An 18,671-nucleotide genomic window follows, 5' to 3' on the forward strand; every position below is an offset into this window, starting at 1 on the left:
CAATCTTCAATCAATAATTATTGAGGACTAATCCTCACAAGAAGGGAATTTCAAATTGACTAATTGAAATTGGTTCTGGCATGTGAAATTGATATTAAGCTTGTACAAACTTCATGTAATCAATGATTTCAAATTTTTCGACTATGCTTTGGGCTATAATTGACAGTTTGCAATCAAGATACCTAAACAAAAACTTAACAAAGAGAAGATCTATATCGCCCCTCCTTCACCATAAATTCAACCCTTTCTTTCTTCCTTCTCTCACACCTAATCTCTCTTTTAACCCTAGCTAAACCACAACAAAGCAAAATCTCAACAAAACTAAACTAAAAACATTCATGATAAAAATAGCATTGGCAATCAAGCGTACATAAAAAAATCACTTGCATATATATACCATACCAATCGAGAAAAGAAAAAGAATTAATTTTGCCAAAAATCAGTACCAGTGAGACTGTGAAATTTCAATCTCCAGCCATCATCAGATCCTCCCTTAATTTCTTCAAAATCCTAATGCTAAACTTGGGATTTGTGTTTGATTAAAATAAAAGTGATGAATTTTAGGTGCATTCGAAATTCTAGCTCATTTGAGAATGTGGGGTTTATGTAGCAAACATGTATCCGCAAAAAGAATGAATTGCTACGTCTTACGTATCCAATTATACGAGAGACGTTGTTTGGGGTTGGGACTACTGTACTGTGATTAAAAGTACGTTTTGTTTTGCTCCTAATGACAGTTTGAATATGCAACATGCATACGACGTGACTATTAATGATTCAGTTCCATATATATGTATATATGGAACTCTGCATCAAACAGTTCCACTACTCAATCCAATTCAGGCTTACTTTAATTCTAAATACAAAAGAGTTCAGATCTTTTTGTGTCCTAAACTCAATCTAAAGTAGTTCTACCAATCTACCAACTTGCAAAATTTAATCGATTAAATATTCGGTCCAGTTCTAGAATCTCAAAACATGATTCTATAGAACAGCATTACGTATCTCTCAAACGTCATGAAGGTCGCTACATGTATTCAAATTGCAATTCACTTATGCGCGATGTGGTACTTTTATAGTGAAATTCCTTATAGTGCTAAAATTAAACGTAAACCAACAGCTTAAAATAAAAGCTCAGACACAATCAAATCATAAGGTTTTAATTTTCTTTAGGAATTTTTTTTTTTTTTTTTTTTTTTAAATTTATTTGATATCTACAGCTTCCAGCAAAAGCACTTAATTGGTAGCTAGCACTTTCAAAAGAAATTAAGAATCCATCATGTGTTTCATCATGAGGAATTCTTTAATTATTTTTTATTAAATATATAACCTACAACTAATAAAAAATAGATGAAAGAAAGAGAAAAAGAAAAGAAATTTGTAGCTGTTTGATAATACTTTCAGCTTTGTATAGAGGCATCCCAACTACTTAACTCAGTGTACTATCAAAATCATTATTACTCTAACTAATTTTCATGGCCAAATTATCAAGAAATGGGGTCAAGCTACGAATATTGCGTGCTTCTTCACTAAACCTAGCTAGGAAAACGAAACTTATCACTGCGACAACTACTAAAGTGGTTAAGTGTCAAGCTTAAAATCAAACCCGAAATTATTAGGGAAGAATTGTAAGTAATGGTATGATATGAAGCAACCTCGTACATTTGGCTGGAATTGATGATATAGCAAAGGAGATGAAGATGACCACAAACATATATATCTATAAGACATATTTATTGATAAGTATCATCGGTTCATGCATTCAAAACGTTAATTAAAAGCACAAATCTCCTCTATAGTTAATCATATAGTACTGTAATTATATATATATATACATATTAATAGTAAAACCTCTTCATCTATAAATTAGTACCATTTCAGTATTCATTCTTATACAATATATAGAGTATATCGCTAAAGGAAGAAAAAAAGTACTGCTACATCTTTAAGAGTCATACATGAGCTTACCAAAAGAAACACAAACCCATTTTCACGGAGAATAGAAGCCATACTAGTCAGTACTCCGCATAATTGATCAACCCCGGCCTAAGATATAATCAATGAAAATGGAAGCTAAATTAGCATATAAATCATGAAATTGATTTAATCTAATGATAAACTGATTATCCAAAACATGGCTCTTATTCACTTCTTAATATATAGCAACTCTTTAATTACATTAAACGTAACAAAAGCATGTACTCTACCAGAATATTTTCAAGTTTCTCATGAATTTATCAACTATACTTGATGACTTAAAAAAAAGAAAAAAAAAAAAAAAAACAGAAAGCAAAAATTCCTCTTTACCTATTATCTAGTTGTATATTTGTGGTAATTGGTGGTCCAGTACTTTTCCGGGCTTCTTCAAATTAGCAATGATGAGTGGGGTGTGCCCAGCAAACAAAGCAACATGACCCATTAGTTTGTCCTTCCTGGAGAATGTGGTACCGCATGAGCACTGCCATTTGAGATCCCCACAGTGCTTTTCATGAGTCCGAAGATCAGAAAGCACCGAGAATTGCTTCCTATTGCATCTCTTGCAAACATACATCTTGGGGCAATGGCTCCTCTTGTAGTGGTTCTTCACACAAATCATCGATTTCAGTGGTTGGAATTTGGCATGTTTCTTGTTCCACCTACACCCTTCTTGCGGACATGAATATTTTCTAGTAATTTTCATGGCAGACTCTTTGTTTCCCATTGTTACATTCATGTTCTTCAAAGGATTTGTCAAGGCTGCGCTAGTCTTGTATTCCTCACCATGAGCTCTCATATGCATTCTCAAATTTGCATCTCTCTTGAAACCCTTACCACAAACTTGACAATAATGTGTGTACTTGGCTAATAAATCAGCCGCATTCAATTCGATAATATCATTACTGCTTGAAGAAAGCCCCTGTGATCCTTCATGACCTTCACTAAACTCAACGCCTCGCGACAATTCCCTCGCTTCATGATCAGTTTCAACTCTATTATCGTTGCTCGGATTATGCGTGCCTTGACTATTATCGTTCGTACCATAGTTGTAGATATTGTCGCCATACCAATCGAAACTCACACTAGAACAGAAACCTTGTTGCCCTCTTTCTTGGCCGATGTTACCGAAACGATTATTAATATTGCCATCAAAATTATTTGGTTGCGATAATCCTGCGGCGGCATCAGCAACTTTAACATCATGATGTTGGTGCAATTCAATATTTGTGTTATTGTTACCTGGAGGGGATCGAAGAGTCATTTGCTGGCAAGTGAACAACATTGAAGAAGCCGCCGCGATTATTTCTTGAACTAAAGAACCCATGCTGGCCACAGCTATGGAGGTCGACTCAGGCTGATTTTGATGATCTGGGGAGATGAGAATGCCGACGACAGATTGAACCTGATGGACCTTGTCTTTAAGCAAAGAAAGAGTGTAAAGAAGAGAATTAGAGTGAGTATCTGGACCTGAACTTACTTCCATAGAAGATGAAACAACGTCCTCGGCCACAGAATACATTTTTGAGCCTTGTGTCACATTCGGGAAACAAGAAGAAGAGACCCCAGAAATCATTTTCTAATATTTGCTTTTTGGCTCTCCAATCTTGAGCGTGTTGTGTTTTCTAGATTTGCTTTTTGGATCACTATTGGGAAAATCTTGTTATTGAACAAAAGTGATTATATAGACAAGCGATATATAAGAAATGATGTCCATCTGGGGACGCAGATAAAAAAACAAAATAATAATAAAAAAATAAAAAAACTTCAAGTCAACTTAGCTAGGGCTGAGTTCATAGTATCCCCACTTAATACCTCCCTCAAATGCCACCACTCTCGCATTGGGACAACTTCTGCATAAAGAACTAGCTTGCATGGCAGAAGTTGGAATATAACATAAACAATTACCATTAATTCAATTTACAATTACCATTAATTCAATTTTATATTCACATTTAAGTTCAGGTTTTCTACTTAACGTGGGGGTTCACATTAAGATGTTAAAAGGGTAACTAGTAAATATTATTTATTATTTTGAGAATTCAAATTGGATATGTTTCTATATTTCTAAATAAAGTGAGAACATAACTTATAACTTAGGATCGATATATGTTAACATAACCTTTATACTATCATGAACTTTATTCACCTATGTATCCCTTAGAATTTACTAACTTAATTTATCATAGAGAATTAAACCTTCATATTTGGAGAATAGGCAAATTAAGGACTTCTAATTTGCTAGCTCTTCATAAAAGATTATTCATGAATTTTTTTTTTTTTTTTAAATTCAAATGAGGTAAAATTTTTGCATAGTTTTTCAAATCAAGCAGATTATATAATTAAAATCAGAGGCGTGATAGCAAATGGTGTTTGCTTTATAAATTTTAGGGAAGCATCCGTATAAATATTCTCAGTTTGCTTAGGAAATTAATTAATAAATTCCTCCATTTTTTTTTCTCTTCATCTTCTCACTCATTTTTCGATCAAAACACTCCATTCTCACAAAAACTTAGTGAAACAAGTTAAAAAAAAATTCATGTGGGTTCTGATTAGTTCAGTGATATTGCATCTTCTGCATCAAGTGGAAAGGAATTTACTTTACATTTCAAAAAATAAAAATAAATTAAAAAGGTAACAACTTCCATCAAAACCTATAATTAATTACAAAAGCTGAATGAAATTTTTTCAAACATATACTGACTATATGCTAGACAAACACACGCTCATTTATTCTATCAGTTGTCACCATCTATTATAGGTAGACACATTGATAGGTTATACCTAGAAGGATAGAAGAAATTTAAGTAATTAGTCTTTCATTTCGTCAAATTTTTACGCAGTGAGTTGAAAAATTTTCCGATGCTTCCTGTTTATACGAAGAGAAAAACAATACGTACGTTCCAATGGAATATCGTCACTGTTTGACATAGCCCAATTCTTGGATGTTAAGCAGCTAATAGAAACAACTGCAATTAATTCTAGATAAAGAAAAACTTTAGGTTAAATAAAGTTTATCTTAAAGGCTATAACTCTTTTCAGTCTGATTTCTATTGATTAAAAGTAAATCTCAATCTGTATAACTGTTAATACACAACTTGTCATAATAATAATAATAAAAAAAGTCTTAGAAAATGATGTTAATTCTATGATATGACATCGTTGGAAGCACCCAACTAAATTTGCTGTGACTTTCTCCAATGAAATGGCGGCCATGACGATCAAGAATCACTCAGTCTGAACATCCAATTTTCCTTGAAGTGGTTATGTTGCAGCTGAGAGTGTTCAAGTCTTACTTTTATGGCGTAACCATTAATGCCAAACTTTGTTTTGACCATTTCCAATAACCATGCAAAAATATTAGGTATTAATGCTGAAGTTACGTAGACATTCAAATAACATTAACTAAGATCGATGACGTTTTTATTGCTGTGATTTATTAATAAAATCTTTTATTTTTAAAACAATTAACATTATATTTATGAGTCTCGAAATTAATATTGAAATAACAGTCTATACTTTAATTTCTCTAAGAATTGTCCAAAATTTTAAATTGCTTCATATACCAATTAATTAAAACCCTTTTTTAGTAAATTTGATTGAGAGATTAAAAAATAAAAACACGTTTTCTCTAAGAATTGTCAAATTAATTTTCAAATAACCACTAAAAACCCCTTTTTTAAGTAACTTTTGATTGAGAATTAAAAAAAACGAGTTAACAACTTTTTCCCACCCAAATAATGGCTTAATAACACTTTTCTACGCACAAACTTTTAAAATACCATTTTACTACCTAAATTTATATTTTCACGGTTAACAAAGAGCAAACTAGATCTAAATTGTTTGTGCTTTCGAAAAGTGAAGGCCAATAAGTCTTTTGATGATGAAATGTTGGGTTTTAGTGGTTGAGATTGATCAAATTTTGATTTGGGAGAGGCGGTTGCACAAACCCCAACCTCTCGATTGCTTATGATTAGCGAAGTTTACGAGAGTAAGGTTTAAAGGATTTTAGAGGGAAGAGAATAATGGTGGTATAGGATCACAAAGATGTTAAAATTAAAAACGAAATATAAATTTAAGTAGTAAAATAATATTTTAAAAGTTTGTGAGTAAAAAAGTATCGTTAAACTATTATTTGAGTGGAAAAAAGTCGTTTACTCTTAAAAAAAAAACACGAATTTTAGGAATAATATTTGTTTGCTGTCTTTGATAAATTCTTTTTCCATCTACAGTCCCCAGCAAGCTTGAACATCTAGGGTCAAACACCTATATTTCTTCATTATTTAATAGTATGCAATGATGCAAAAATTAAACGATTATTTTGGGGTTAAAAAATAAGAGAGATGGAACAGGTTCAGCAATAAAAATTAAAGAGATCATATATTTAATTTAATTAATTTAACTCATCATTATCTCTTCCATTTTAACCTTTAATTATTTTAATAATTAAATAACATCTTGGATTTACAAAATCTTAGGGTCATCTATCATATTTATGACTTATTTGAAATATTGAGTTTGTAAGATATTTAATAGATTTTAAAAATTAATTAAGATATATACAAACTAATTTAAGACTCTGATTAAAAAAATAAAAAAATAAAAAATTCTTGTTGAAAAGAGTATGCACTTGTTCCTGTAACATTGCCGAATCGGAACCAACAACGCCTTGGGAATAAATATAAACGACTTGGTTGTTGAATAATGCTATTAATTAATAAGTATCTGTTGGCAGGTCTCAATTATTCTTCGGGATACGAGTAAGTTCATTGCTTCTTATTATTATATAAAAGAAGAGGCTGAGTCAAGCCACTGTTCTGTTGAGGCTCTACATAGCTAAATCTTTATAAGAAATTCAAAATAAAATATGTTAAAGCTTTTGTTGTGCACACGCTCTATACCCACTTCTAAGAGACAAAAGTATATTAAATTTAATTTAAAACTGCTTTTGTTCAAAACGATAATGTTCTTCATATATAAATATGGGGTGCTTCAATTCAAAGCTATCTGTATGATTGTTTCCAGTTCTGCATGATTATTGTATTTGAGAATCTTCAAGGCTTTAGTTATCCACGCCTATTAATATTCACCACCAATTGTGGCTCTTAATTGTCATTTAACTTATTTTTCTCAATCTAAATAAAACAAAATATTAATTAACAGAGAATATAAGAATATTAATAATAAATAAATAAAATCTCACGAAATGCAAAAGATCCTATATAATTTATCTTTAAAAAAAAATGTTTTTGAAAAGATGCGATACACCTTCTATTTGCACTTTTGTCGTTCGATACATTCAATAATATGATATTGAGCAATGACACATAATACAAAACAACGCATGATGTTGTTAAAAGATTGAGAGTCAAGCATATCGTCTTCAACTTCTAATCCTAAATAACTTGTAGTGGGCAAACCAGCAGATGCCAACATAATACAAATATGAAAACACCAACTTTCAACTCTATAGGTATCAAACCAAAAGTATGGCATCCAACCTCGGTTACTACCTAGCTATTCTAGACTGAAATACATTATTTAACACATGACCTCTATTCCTTAATTATCTTATATTAAAAATATACATTTAAATGATGAAAACATTATGGCTTACAAATGAAAGAATTAATTTTAATGGTAATGGAGGATAATTTGATTGATTTGTTGTCAATCTGTGCAGAGAGAATGGTTGTGTTTGAAGAGATAAATAAAAAGTGAAGAGTTAAATTTAATTTATAAGGGCAAAGTTGTTCATTTAATAAGGAGGGGCTATAACGTGCAAGATGCCAAACCAAGACCCTTGAAAATGAGCTACTCTTCCACTCACCCCTACAAATAGATGTATTTAATATAGTTTTCCATTATTCAAATATTAGCATATAAATAAGTATAACCAATCACGTATTAAATATGCATAAGAAAATTCGTGTAATAGACTACCATTAGATAATCTAATGGTAAAAAAACAAAAGGGTTCAATATGGGTTTCTAAGTTCGAGTCCCTCAAACACTAATAGGGGTGATCACTTAAATGATTTATCCGATTGTTCACTTCAAAGCTTTGGAAGATTAATTGAGATACACGTAAGTTGGCCCGAACACTCTCAATCACAAAAAAAAAAAAAATCATATAATTAAAAAAAAAAAAAAAGGTTTTTTTAACAATGTTGTGCTAACAAAAGTATCTAGTTCTTGATCACTACTTTTAACTAAAGATGCTACTTAAAATAAAAAAAAATAAAAAAAAATACAAACTTACAATTTGATATTTTTTTTGTCACTTCATACATTCCATTGTAAAAACTTCTTTTTATATTAAAAAATTGAGTAATACTACACATACATCATTCTCATACAACATTTCTCATACAACATTATATGGCAATATATAATTAACTAATTTAAAGTTAAAATTAAACTTTTACCCAATCATATCTTACCACCTAATATTGTATGAGAATAATGTATGCGTAGTATTATTGTAAAAAATTACGTTTAACAGTTGATAAAGTAATACAACTCCTAAACCTCATTTAAATGGGACATTCCTAATTGAAATCCATTACAACAATATAATGGATTTCAATATAAGTGAATAATTGAAGATGATCAATTTCCTAATTCTTTTATATTTATGTTTGATGTTGTTAACGTTATTTTAAACCGTATTTAACAGTCTCCTTGGATTTATATACGAAGAAGATCATGAAGTTTGGGAAATTCTTAAAAAAAATAAAAAAAGAGGATCAAAAGCATAAGGCAACACGTGTGAGAAAAATAGTTCGGGTGCGTTTGGCTCTCTATTTTTATCCATATTCCCAATCTTATTCTCCAAATAATGTTTGGCACACTATTCCAGAAATATTATCCTATTTTTTTAATTACTTTTAAACCCCATAAGGTTATTAATTTCACTAAATGCCCCCTGAATTTTTTTTTAAATTAACAAAACCCCCCCCATCAACCCAACTTGTCAGATTCCGGCAACCACCGCCGGTGATAGCCGGAATCTGTACAACGGCCTAAATTCCGACCATAAATGGTCGGAATGGCCTTTTCCGGCCAGATCCACCACAGATCTGGCCGGAAAAGGCCAGATCTGGCCGTCAGCGACGGCCAAAGAAATGGCTGTTGTTGACCGAAAACGACGGCCACATCTTTGGCCGTCGCTTTGGCCTTTCCGGCCGTCGACGGCCATAACAGGCCGTAGATCTGGCCTTTTTCGGCCAGATCTGTGGTGGATCTGGCCGGAAAAGGCCATAATGATGCGTTACGGCACAGATCCGATCGGTCTGTGCCGTAACGAAATTTTTCAGCCAGATTTCGGCGGTGGCGGCCGGAATCTGACACTGCAAGTGGTGGGGGTGTTTTTGTCATTTTATATAGTAGGGTCTTTAATTAAATTAGTAAACCTAAGGGCTTTTTCATAAATTTTTCAAATTTACCTCGTAATACTCCCCTATCCAACAATCCAATACTATCCTCAAAATCCTATCCAAAATACTACACCAAACGCACCCGAAATTTTAATAACTTAAGGGTGAACAAAGTAAATTTATTTTTATTTTATTTGCAAAATGGGTCTTATGTTACTGTAACAAAACGGAGCGGCAACCAGATAAGATCACATAGAGTGATAACAGAGAAAGTTTCTGGGCGGTGTAAATGGCAGTATCATCATCATCATCAGCCACTCTTTCATGGAGTTCTTCTTCTTGGCTTCATAGCTTCCGTAGCAGCATTAATGAAACTGTGAAGTTGCCCGACAAAAGAGCTGTTATGCTGGTTTTGGCTCAAAAGAAAGCCAAAAAAACTCGTAAGGTAAAAACTTGATTGTTAAAATGAAATAGGTTCTTTAGTTCTCACTTATATTTTCTCTACCCTAAACGGGTTGTTTGATTTTAGCTTAAATTTGGGATTTTTATTTTTTTTTTTTAGTGGTTGTTTAAGTTTTAATTTTATGTTTTTGGTGTTAGATAATACTGAAAGAGGATGTGGAGGAGTTGGGAAAGAAAGGGCAACTATTGGATGTGAAGGCAGGATTTTATAGGAATTATCTTCTGCCAATGGGCAAAGCTCAGATTGTCACTCCTGTTCTTCTCAAGTAATACGTTTGTTTCGCTTTCTGTTGGTTTTCTTCTTAAACTGGCTTTTGTATATGTGATAACTATTGATGACATTTGTGTTCATTCATGATAAATTTTAATCTGAAGAAATTTAATTTAGCCATGACTACATTTGTTCTGATGCATAGTGTGCCAAAGAAACCTCAATCATGTATTTTGCAATGTGCTTAAACAATATATTATTCATATATCTAAGGTCATGTCAAATGTTTGGTTGCGTCTATAAAATAGCATCCATAGTTTTTCATCTCTTTTATCCGCAAGAAATAAGAATTTTCGTGGCTTTCTATGTCAAATAATTTAACCTTGTTTTCCCCAATTTTCTTAAGGTTGATTTGGTGGAGTCAGTTGAAGAACCTCAATGTCTATTCCAGTTTACGCCCAATTTGCTTTTGTTTATTTGTTTCATTGCCTTCAGTGGGTTTAGTTGCCAATGGCTGACCTAGTGCTCATCAGCATGGTCTTTGATTGATTGATGGTTAGAATTACAGTTAAGGTTCAGGTGGTGTTTCCACTATAATCTAATGCGGCTTTGTTTTTCAACATAGTTTCTTTTCATGACTTGAACATTTCTTATTAACAGGGCAGAAAATTTAATGTTCTTTACACTGTTTTCATGGTTTGTTTCTATTATTTTTTAGATTCTGGTGTCCTTTCTAATGTTTATTGAATATTTGATGCTAATTCGATGAGAATATAAGTTTTTTTTAGTTCAACTTATTTAGTCCACTGATTTTACTTTGGAAGCTCCCTAAAACCGTAGATGAGAATATGAGTTCATCAAGACTTACAATCTTGTAATAAATTTGAAGAAAGCAGTTGAAAGTAGAGTTTAATAGTATGGTTTAGTATGTATGAGAACTGTGTCATTAGACTGCATTGTCTTGCATAGTGGAGACATGTTTTTTTCTGCAGATAATGAATGTTGACAAAAGTTTTTTATTATGACATTTATGTCCTATTATTGAAGAATATTCATTCTTTTCCCTTGATTTTGAAATTAACCCATATACTTGTGCAGGGAAATGAAGCTGGAAGAGGAAAGAATTGAGGCTGAGAAGAAGCGGGTAATTAAGTAGCACGTGCATTTGTTTTCTTCTTCCCATGAGTCATGCACTTGAAAAACATTTTTAAGGTCACAAAACGATTTTAGAAATTTGAGTCGGTTTATGGCCTTTTCTATATATTTAAAATTTTGTAATCTCTCCTCGTATTTTATTGAGTAGCCATGCCCTTGATTATGTTCTAAATGTAGTCTTCCTAGATTAGCTGATGTATGTCTCCATGTGTAATTTTGTCTGTGTTGTTATTATGTGAGTTTTGGTAGTCACACTATCTCAGTCAGTGTTCTGTGAAAGATCCTTGCAATATAATCATTTTTTGTGTGTTACTGGTTAGAAAGTGAAGCTTGCCATTGGTGGGTAAAATAAGGAGCACTGCTTCCCCTTTTCTTCTTTTTACAGTTCATCAAAGCAGTTAATTCAAAACTCTGGAAAGCTTGTGCTTTCTTTTTTTCCTAATATAATTTCTAGATTTGTTTAATTAATCTACCTTGTCTTCCCTTGCATTGGATTCCAAAAAAAAATGACTCTGTGTTACTCAGTTGCTTTTGGCTTTGATCCACTTTCTCATGAAAGATTTTGATGCTTTGATATTTAATTGGATGTAAATCATGACTATTTATTTCTCCCAAACAGAGATGTCAGATTATTTAATGGTGGAATCTATTTGTTAGATAAATATAGCTATCATCTTAGACAAATTCATTTTGTGCAGGTAAAAGAAGAGGCACAACAACTAGCGCAAATTTTTGAAACTGTTGGAGCTTTTAAGGTGAAACGCAAGGGTGGAAAAGGAAAACTGATTTTTGGAAGGTAAGTTGGATCTGGTATGACATTAAGCGGCCAGCAAGTATGTTTTCTATATCGTGTCTATCTGACTTGCACTTATTTTGGCAGTGTTACTGCTCAAGATCTTGTTGACATAATCAAGGCACAGCTTCAAAGGTACTGTCTTCAATCTATCCTGGGTAATCATGTGAATGTCACCATAACTATTGTTGTGACAATACTTGTACAAATTACATTTTCAGAACATCTGCAGCAATTTCCATTACTCAACCCAAGCTTCAATAATTTTCGCAATATTTTGGGAAATATTACCAAAATCTAATGTACTTGGAGCATATAAAATTTTGATTTGGCATTTTTTATTACCAGTTGTTTGAAATGCTTATATGAATGAAGTTGGTCGCCTTTGTAAATGTGAAAGGTTAGTTTCTATTTGAAGACAGAAAATAATGGTGAATAACGAACTATGAATTATTTCAGCAATCATATTTAGGCTGATGTGTTGGGCAGTATGGATCCCAGAAAACAGTAGGAAGTACAAATATAAGTTTAGATGAACAGAGAGGGAGTTTCTCATTTTTTTTTCAAATAACTCTCTACCCCTGCTTGTGTAATTGTTGTTTTTGTTTCAACAAACTGTAGGGATGTAGACAAGAGAATCGTTTCTCTTCCAGAGATCCGTGAAACTGGAGAATATGTTGCAGAACTGAAGCTTCACCCAGAAGTTACGGCTCGAGTGAAGTTGAATGTTTTTGCTAACTGATTACATGCACGTTAAATTCCTACTCCGTGAATTTGGTTACAGAGTTGGGAGATGAAAGATGGAGTGTAATTTTTTGTGTAGAGATGTACAAGTTTGAATAACCTCAGCAGGTGCAATTTTATTATTCATATATCATCTTTTGTAGAATGTAGCTAATATACACTGGTCATTTTTGCAATTCTATATCTACTTTTGCTTGAATTGCTGTGATTTCTGAATTCACTTTCAAATTATAAATTATCTAAACCTACCCACCCAAAAATACAAATGTAAAGACGTTCAATATCAAAATGTATATGCAGGAATCCGGAAGACAACCAAATATATTGTAATGTCAGCAGAGGAATGTAGGATTCAATTTGAATACATGGATTGTAGACTTGGTGTAATGTTGACAAAATTTGTGGGATAATATGAGGCCTGGTTTTTGTCTAAGTGTCTTCTGCAAAGTGAATGATGGGCCTCAACAATCTATAGATGATGCCATTGTAGAAGTTCCTGTTATGTCACTTTCACATATAGGAAGTATATACATGAAGCTGTTAGATTCAAAATTTTTAAAAAAAATGTTGCTGCCCAGGATCGAACTGGGGACCTTTAGTGTGTAAGACTAACGTGATAACCACTACACCACAGCAACTGGTTGGCTTAACTTTTTAATTTTATTTTTATTCAGGCATAAAGTAGAATTGGCAATAGATCTGCCTGCCTGGATTTTCTTGCATTTGAAGTTGAGATTTGAGAAGCGGTAGTTTTGAGGCTATAATTAATTAAGAGGCTAACGTGTAGGACTGTAGATATTTGAATGGTGATAAAATGTAAGAGTTATTTCAGTCTAGGGACCAAATAAGGAGTCTGTTGGATTCCCTAGCGTGCAAGTTATTTCCAAGACTCTAATACTTTCAATTTTATTAAGAATTAAACCCCGTTACAGTTTTAGATGTCTTTGCCATCTTCCTATTTTTAACACATTTCAACCCTATTCAACACTTTCAAACATTCAAACCAGGACGGCAGTGAAGTGAATGAGTCATGTTTGGGACCAAAAATGGAAAAAAGGTATTTATAAAATTTAAATTAAATAACTATCTTTGCGTGACCAAGTGCTTCTATAGAGACTCTTAGATGTATTACTCAAGAACTTTTATACTCGAGTTATTCCTCCGTTGCTGAAAAGGATAATCACTGAAACTCTTATCTGAGTGATAGTTCAAGGGTCCCGAAGAACTAGTTGAGGTACGCATAAGTTGATCTGGACACCCTCGGTCATTTAAAAAAAAAAATTAATTAAATATCATCTTCTAAATAGTTGACCTTACTTTTTTTTCTTTTTGATAATTATCATGGTTTTGGAGTTACAAATACTCTTAGTTTAATCATAATACTATGTTACACAATATATACATTCTGATTTATAATTTTGATCATTTATCACATTTCTTAGGGTATGAAAAGATACATATAGATTTCATTTTGTAACTAACATGACCATGGACAACCTAACTAAACCAAATTGTAAGAATCATATATATAAATATATTAGGTACCCAATATCTTACCAAAAGACAAACTACCACAAAAAAATAAAATCAAGAAAGCCTAATTGGATCTAACTCATGATGGGTATTAATTATGAGACCAAACCTCATTGATTTGGTTGATTACTTTGGATTTAAACCACATCTCTATGTAATGAACATGCAACAACTAGTGTATTTTTACGATGGCGGGCCGGCAAGTACCAAAGTTAACACAATTTAAACAGCAAGTCACAGTTGCATAATGACAAAAGCAAAAGAGTGGGAATTGAGTTTCCTATCCAATTGGAAAGGCTTCCTTAGCCATCCAGTTGTCTAGTTGGAAATCACGCTACTTCACTTGTGGCGATCGATATCCACTATCCACATGTTCTGTAGTGTATATACAATCTATATATATTCTATCCTAAATTATTCCTACTTTGGATTAGGATATGAGCATTGACTATATATGGTATATATATGATTTTCAGAATTAAAATGATTTCCATGCTAAAGTTGGAAAAATGATTGTATAACTGTTACTTTTTTTTTTCTTTTTTTTTTCACCGAAGTGTCCGAGCCAATTTACGAGCACTTGAATTAATCATCCGAGACCCTGGAACTATTTGCCAAGTAAGTGCCTCAATGACCACCCTTATTAGTGCATGAAGGAACCAAATTCAAGAACTCATGGAATCTCTATTTTCTCTTTTACTATTAGACCATCCAGTGGTGGTTTAACTATTACTGTTGGAGTTAGATTTCTTCTTCATTATGTGAATATTCACAATTAAAACCTTAAGTATTTGGTCAAAATTCCTTAATATATAATTACGCATTTCTCTTTAATTAAAAGATTATGATTTGATTGCAGGCTTTCAACTTACATAGAAGCCAACTATATATAGCATGGAGATTTTATGTAAAAAGAATAATGAGGGAGTCTCTTTGAGTAGTGGAGCAGGCAATGAATATAAGGGTTTAATAATAAAAGAAGCAAAGTACAGCATAGTATAAAATATTAAATAGAGGGGGGTTTACACTTCTTTTAAGCATATAGAATAAAAATAATAATATAATTATATGTGGAAGAGAATATTAGGAAGTTATGTGTAAAACCTCCCACTACATGTGCATGTGCCAATGTTAATGAATCATTATGGGATTTTTATATATCCTCTATTTATGCATTTAGACATCTCACGCAATCAACTCTTCACATACTTCTCTTCTCACCAAAGCGTGCACATAACAAACTCTACACAAAGCCGATGCTAACTCACTTAACTCTTTTTTTTTTTGGATGATGGGAGGTATTCAATATGCACATTTCAATTAATCTCTCAAGACTCTGAAGTTGAGGACCAAGTAAATCTCTCAGTGACCACTCTTATTCTGGTTTGTAAAGACTCCAACTCAAGAGCTTATGAAATCTCATTTTACTCTTTTATCATCAAACCACCCAATAGTGGTTTACTTAACTCTCACTTTCATTAATTAACCCATTTATAATCTTAATAATAGCTGGTTAAGTGAGTAATCATCTTCCACATAATTTGATAGTGAAAAGAGGCTCACCTAACAAGAAATAGAACCTAATTAATTGAGAGACAAATCCACTCCATGTGTATTGATATAATTCTAAGCCATAAAAAGTCAAGTAATTTAATTAATATTTTTATATCTATCAAAAAAAGAAAAAAGAAAAAAGAAATGAACAGGAAGGTGGACCTTACAAATGGGATATAGTTTGAGTTTAGTTAAGTGACTTGCAAAGTAAGGGAAAGTTAAAGTTGGTTAATTAGGTGTAACAAGTAGACTTATAAGAAGAAGTAAAGGTGGACCATTTCCCATCTATATTATATAATAATACAATATAAATAAAGAGAAATACAGGTGGATACATATGGCAAGAGCAGTAACCAACTCAGCTTTGCTATCCATTTATTCTTTGTCATTTAATGAAAGAAACCGATGAGACTGTGAGAGAGTAAGTAAGAGCGAGCTTTATTTGTATCCAAAAATTGACAAAGAACAACCTAATCCACCACTTTTAGTTGTGGTGCTCCTGCCCCTGCTCTCGCTATGCCAAACCTCTCTCCCTTCACTCTTACACATCGCTCTCTCCCACTTAACAATAACTACACATTCATTTTTTAGGCACCCAAAAGATGCCTCATCACTCACTTTTCGTGAATCAAAGGCAACCATCAACACTAACCACTTACTCAAAGTATTCAACTAGTAACTAATAGAGATCATCGAATATTAAAATATTTAATCATTCAAAGAATTGATAATTGTATCAAGAATTTTCATATCAAATTATAACAATCATATTATAATAATAATTCACATCTGGAGTGTTTTCCGTTTTAGTAGTGGCAATCAACCAAAGCTGAGGCGGAGAAGACAAGAGCTTGCTGAGTGGATCCAAATTGGAACTTGGAATCACGGAGATGATATTGATGATCATGATCTTCGGATGGTGCGGGAAGATTAAGGTCCAACGGTAGAATACTTCTAGGTGGTTGAGGCTTATGATGATCACCACTGTTGGATTCATTACTGATAGCTTCAGAATTGTTAGCACCACCACCCACTTGATTAACTACTGTTGCAGCAGCCGTAGCTCTATGTCGTCTCATGTGACCACCAAGGGCTTGTCCTGATGTAAACTCTGAGCCACAAATTGAACACTCATGAATTTTGTTGGCCTTACTGTTGGCCGCTACTTGCAAAGAAACAACAGGAATATTACTGCTTTTAAGTAATTGCCCACTTTCTTCAACTGAATCACCGTTTACTTCTGCCACAACCACTGATGATTTTTTCTCCTCTATTATCACCTTCGGCTTCTTGTGACTCGCCCTGTGACCACCCAGTGCTTGAAACGAAGGGAAAGATCGGTTACAAGTTTTGCACTCGTACACATAGAACCCGGCCTTGCTTGATGTACTAGTGATAATACTGGAGAATTTCCGAGAAGAAGTATTAAACTTTCCTTTTTGTTGTTGAATTTGCCTTGAAGCATCACCTTGAGCCAACATGATTAAACAGTTAGCCATGGCTTCTTCTTCTTCCGTGGACTCATAAACTTCCCCAGATGTTGTTGGGGAGGATACGGAGTTATAAGAATCATCAACAACAACTCCTCCCCTTTCTCTTTCTGATCTTTCTCCTCCAACGCAACCACTGGATGAGCTATCAGTCAAGGCAGCAACACGGTGTGGGGAAGACGACCGTTGGCGCTTGGTACGCTTGCGTTTAACAACCAGAGGGGAGTGATCGTCAGAACCCATCACTTGAAACTGAATTTCCTATTCACCTTGTCAGTGAAAAGAAAATGAATGAATAGAAGAAGTGAGAGCAATGGAAGTAGTAAGCAAGAGAGTGGCTTAAATTGTTATATATATAGTGGAAAGTAACAAGGTGGTGGTTGCTGTATAATTTGTATTTTTTTTAACTTAGTAATTAACAAACAAATTTTATTTTATTTTTAGAGTCAAAAATAAAAATAAAAACGGCCCCGTGAACAGTTACCAAAAGAAGAGTAACGTGGATAGATTAGGAGGGTACTAAAAATAGGGATAAGTTGAGTTTGGTTTTAATAACGTTAAGAGGGAGTTAGAGATATCTTACAGAAGTGAAGTGAAGTCACGAATAAACACAAGGCATAAAAAAGAAAAGGGTTTGCACGTTAAAGGCGTGCTACCCTCATTCACTCCATGTCTTCTTAAAGTAAAGTACCTCCTTCACCACCACTATTTCGGTATTTCTCAGATTCTCCTCACTTTCAAGCTTTCTTCTTTACCTTTTCTTTCTTTTTCAGTTTTTCTTTAATTATATATAAATAAATCATAATAAATTCTCCTAGGAAAGACTGTTAATAAAAAAAATTTGACCAATTAGTTCCACTTGTAAAAGAAGTCATAATTCATGGGAGATAAGAAACTTTTAGGTGTATTACTCAAGAGACCATGAATTCGAGTCTCACATTAGTTACTAATAGAGGTAGACAATTGAAACTCTTATCGGATCAATAGTTTTAAGGTTCTAAAAAATTAGTTAAGGTGCACGGAATTTGGTTCAAACACCTAGTGATAAAAAATTTAAAAAAAAATTGCTTTTAAAAATTGTTATTAGAAGTAGTTTTCTCCTGTGTCTTTTTCACATAAAGCTTGTGAGTGTAGAAACTAGTAGACTGGAATTAAGATCCTTTCCTGATTTGAGTTTTATTGAGCTCTTAAAAATTTAATGACATGTGTATATTTAAAATTTGATGTTAAGATTTATTTCCCGATTTTTTAGTACTCTGTCTAGTAATAAAATAAAATTAAAAAAAAAAAAAAAAGAAGAAGAAGGATGTTCATCTTAAATTCAATTAAAGTAATTAAGCATGTGACAAGTGACAACTACTGTGATCAGTCAGTTT

The 18,671-nt window shown here is 32.9% G+C and overlaps 3 protein-coding genes and 1 non-coding gene across 4 annotated transcripts; 1 reads left to right on the forward strand and 3 right to left on the reverse strand.

Annotated features, from left to right (window-relative positions):
* Positions 1 to 2,312: 2,312 nt before the first annotated feature.
* LOC116117031 (protein SENSITIVE TO PROTON RHIZOTOXICITY 2-like) lies at positions 2,313 to 3,617 on the reverse strand. Its single transcript, XM_031403066.1, has one exon. The coding sequence runs from the start codon at positions 3,548 to 3,550 to the stop codon at positions 2,315 to 2,317; it is 1,236 nt and encodes a 411-aa protein (XP_031258926.1). The 5' UTR covers positions 3,551 to 3,617; the 3' UTR covers positions 2,313 to 2,314.
* A 6,001-nt stretch (positions 3,618 to 9,618) lies between these two features.
* On the forward strand, positions 9,619 to 12,917 carry LOC116117028 (50S ribosomal protein L9, chloroplastic). Its single transcript, XM_031403063.1, has 6 exons — positions 9,619 to 9,798; positions 9,954 to 10,081; positions 11,125 to 11,170; positions 11,880 to 11,977; positions 12,062 to 12,109; positions 12,596 to 12,917. Exons 1-6 carry the CDS (start codon positions 9,643 to 9,645, stop codon positions 12,714 to 12,716), a joined length of 597 nt encoding a protein of 198 aa, XP_031258923.1. The 5' UTR covers positions 9,619 to 9,642; the 3' UTR covers positions 12,717 to 12,917.
* Positions 12,918 to 13,283: 366 nt separating this feature from the next.
* On the reverse strand, positions 13,284 to 13,356 carry TRNAV-UAC. Its single transcript has one exon. It is a non-coding gene; the product is annotated as a tRNA-Val (tRNA).
* A 2,818-nt stretch (positions 13,357 to 16,174) lies between these two features.
* LOC116117025 (zinc finger protein ZAT5) lies at positions 16,175 to 17,632 on the reverse strand. The gene has a single exon (XM_031403060.1). The coding sequence runs from the start codon at positions 17,536 to 17,538 to the stop codon at positions 16,612 to 16,614; it is 927 nt and encodes a 308-aa protein (XP_031258920.1). The 5' UTR covers positions 17,539 to 17,632; the 3' UTR covers positions 16,175 to 16,611.
* Between the last annotated feature and the right edge of the window lie 1,039 nt (positions 17,633 to 18,671).

This window comes from Pistacia vera, unplaced genomic scaffold (genome assembly GCF_008641045.1).
Source record: "Pistacia vera cultivar Batoury unplaced genomic scaffold, PisVer_v2 Contig796, whole genome shotgun sequence".
Taxonomy (NCBI): domain Eukaryota; kingdom Viridiplantae; phylum Streptophyta; class Magnoliopsida; order Sapindales; family Anacardiaceae; genus Pistacia; species Pistacia vera.

What these genes read in the sequence shown, in the direction of transcription:
- LOC116117028 (XM_031403063.1), top strand. Translation starts at nt 9,643, where the DNA reads ATGGCAGTATCATCATCATCATCAGCCACTCTTTCATGGAGTTCTTCT. An exon ending in TTGAGGCTGAGAAGAAGCGG is followed by an intron (nt 11,171 to 11,879) that starts GTAATTAAGTAG and finishes CATTTTGTGCAG; the next exon opens with GTAAAAGAAGAGGCACAACA. An exon ending in GGAAAACTGATTTTTGGAAG is followed by an intron (nt 11,978 to 12,061) that starts GTAAGTTGGATC and finishes TTATTTTGGCAG; the next exon opens with TGTTACTGCTCAAGATCTTG.
- LOC116117025 (XM_031403060.1), bottom strand. Translation starts at nt 17,538, where the DNA reads ATGGGTTCTGACGATCACTCCCCTCTGGTTGTTAAACGCAAGCGTACC.
- LOC116117031 (XM_031403066.1), bottom strand. Translation starts at nt 3,550, where the DNA reads ATGATTTCTGGGGTCTCTTCTTCTTGTTTCCCGAATGTGACACAAGGC.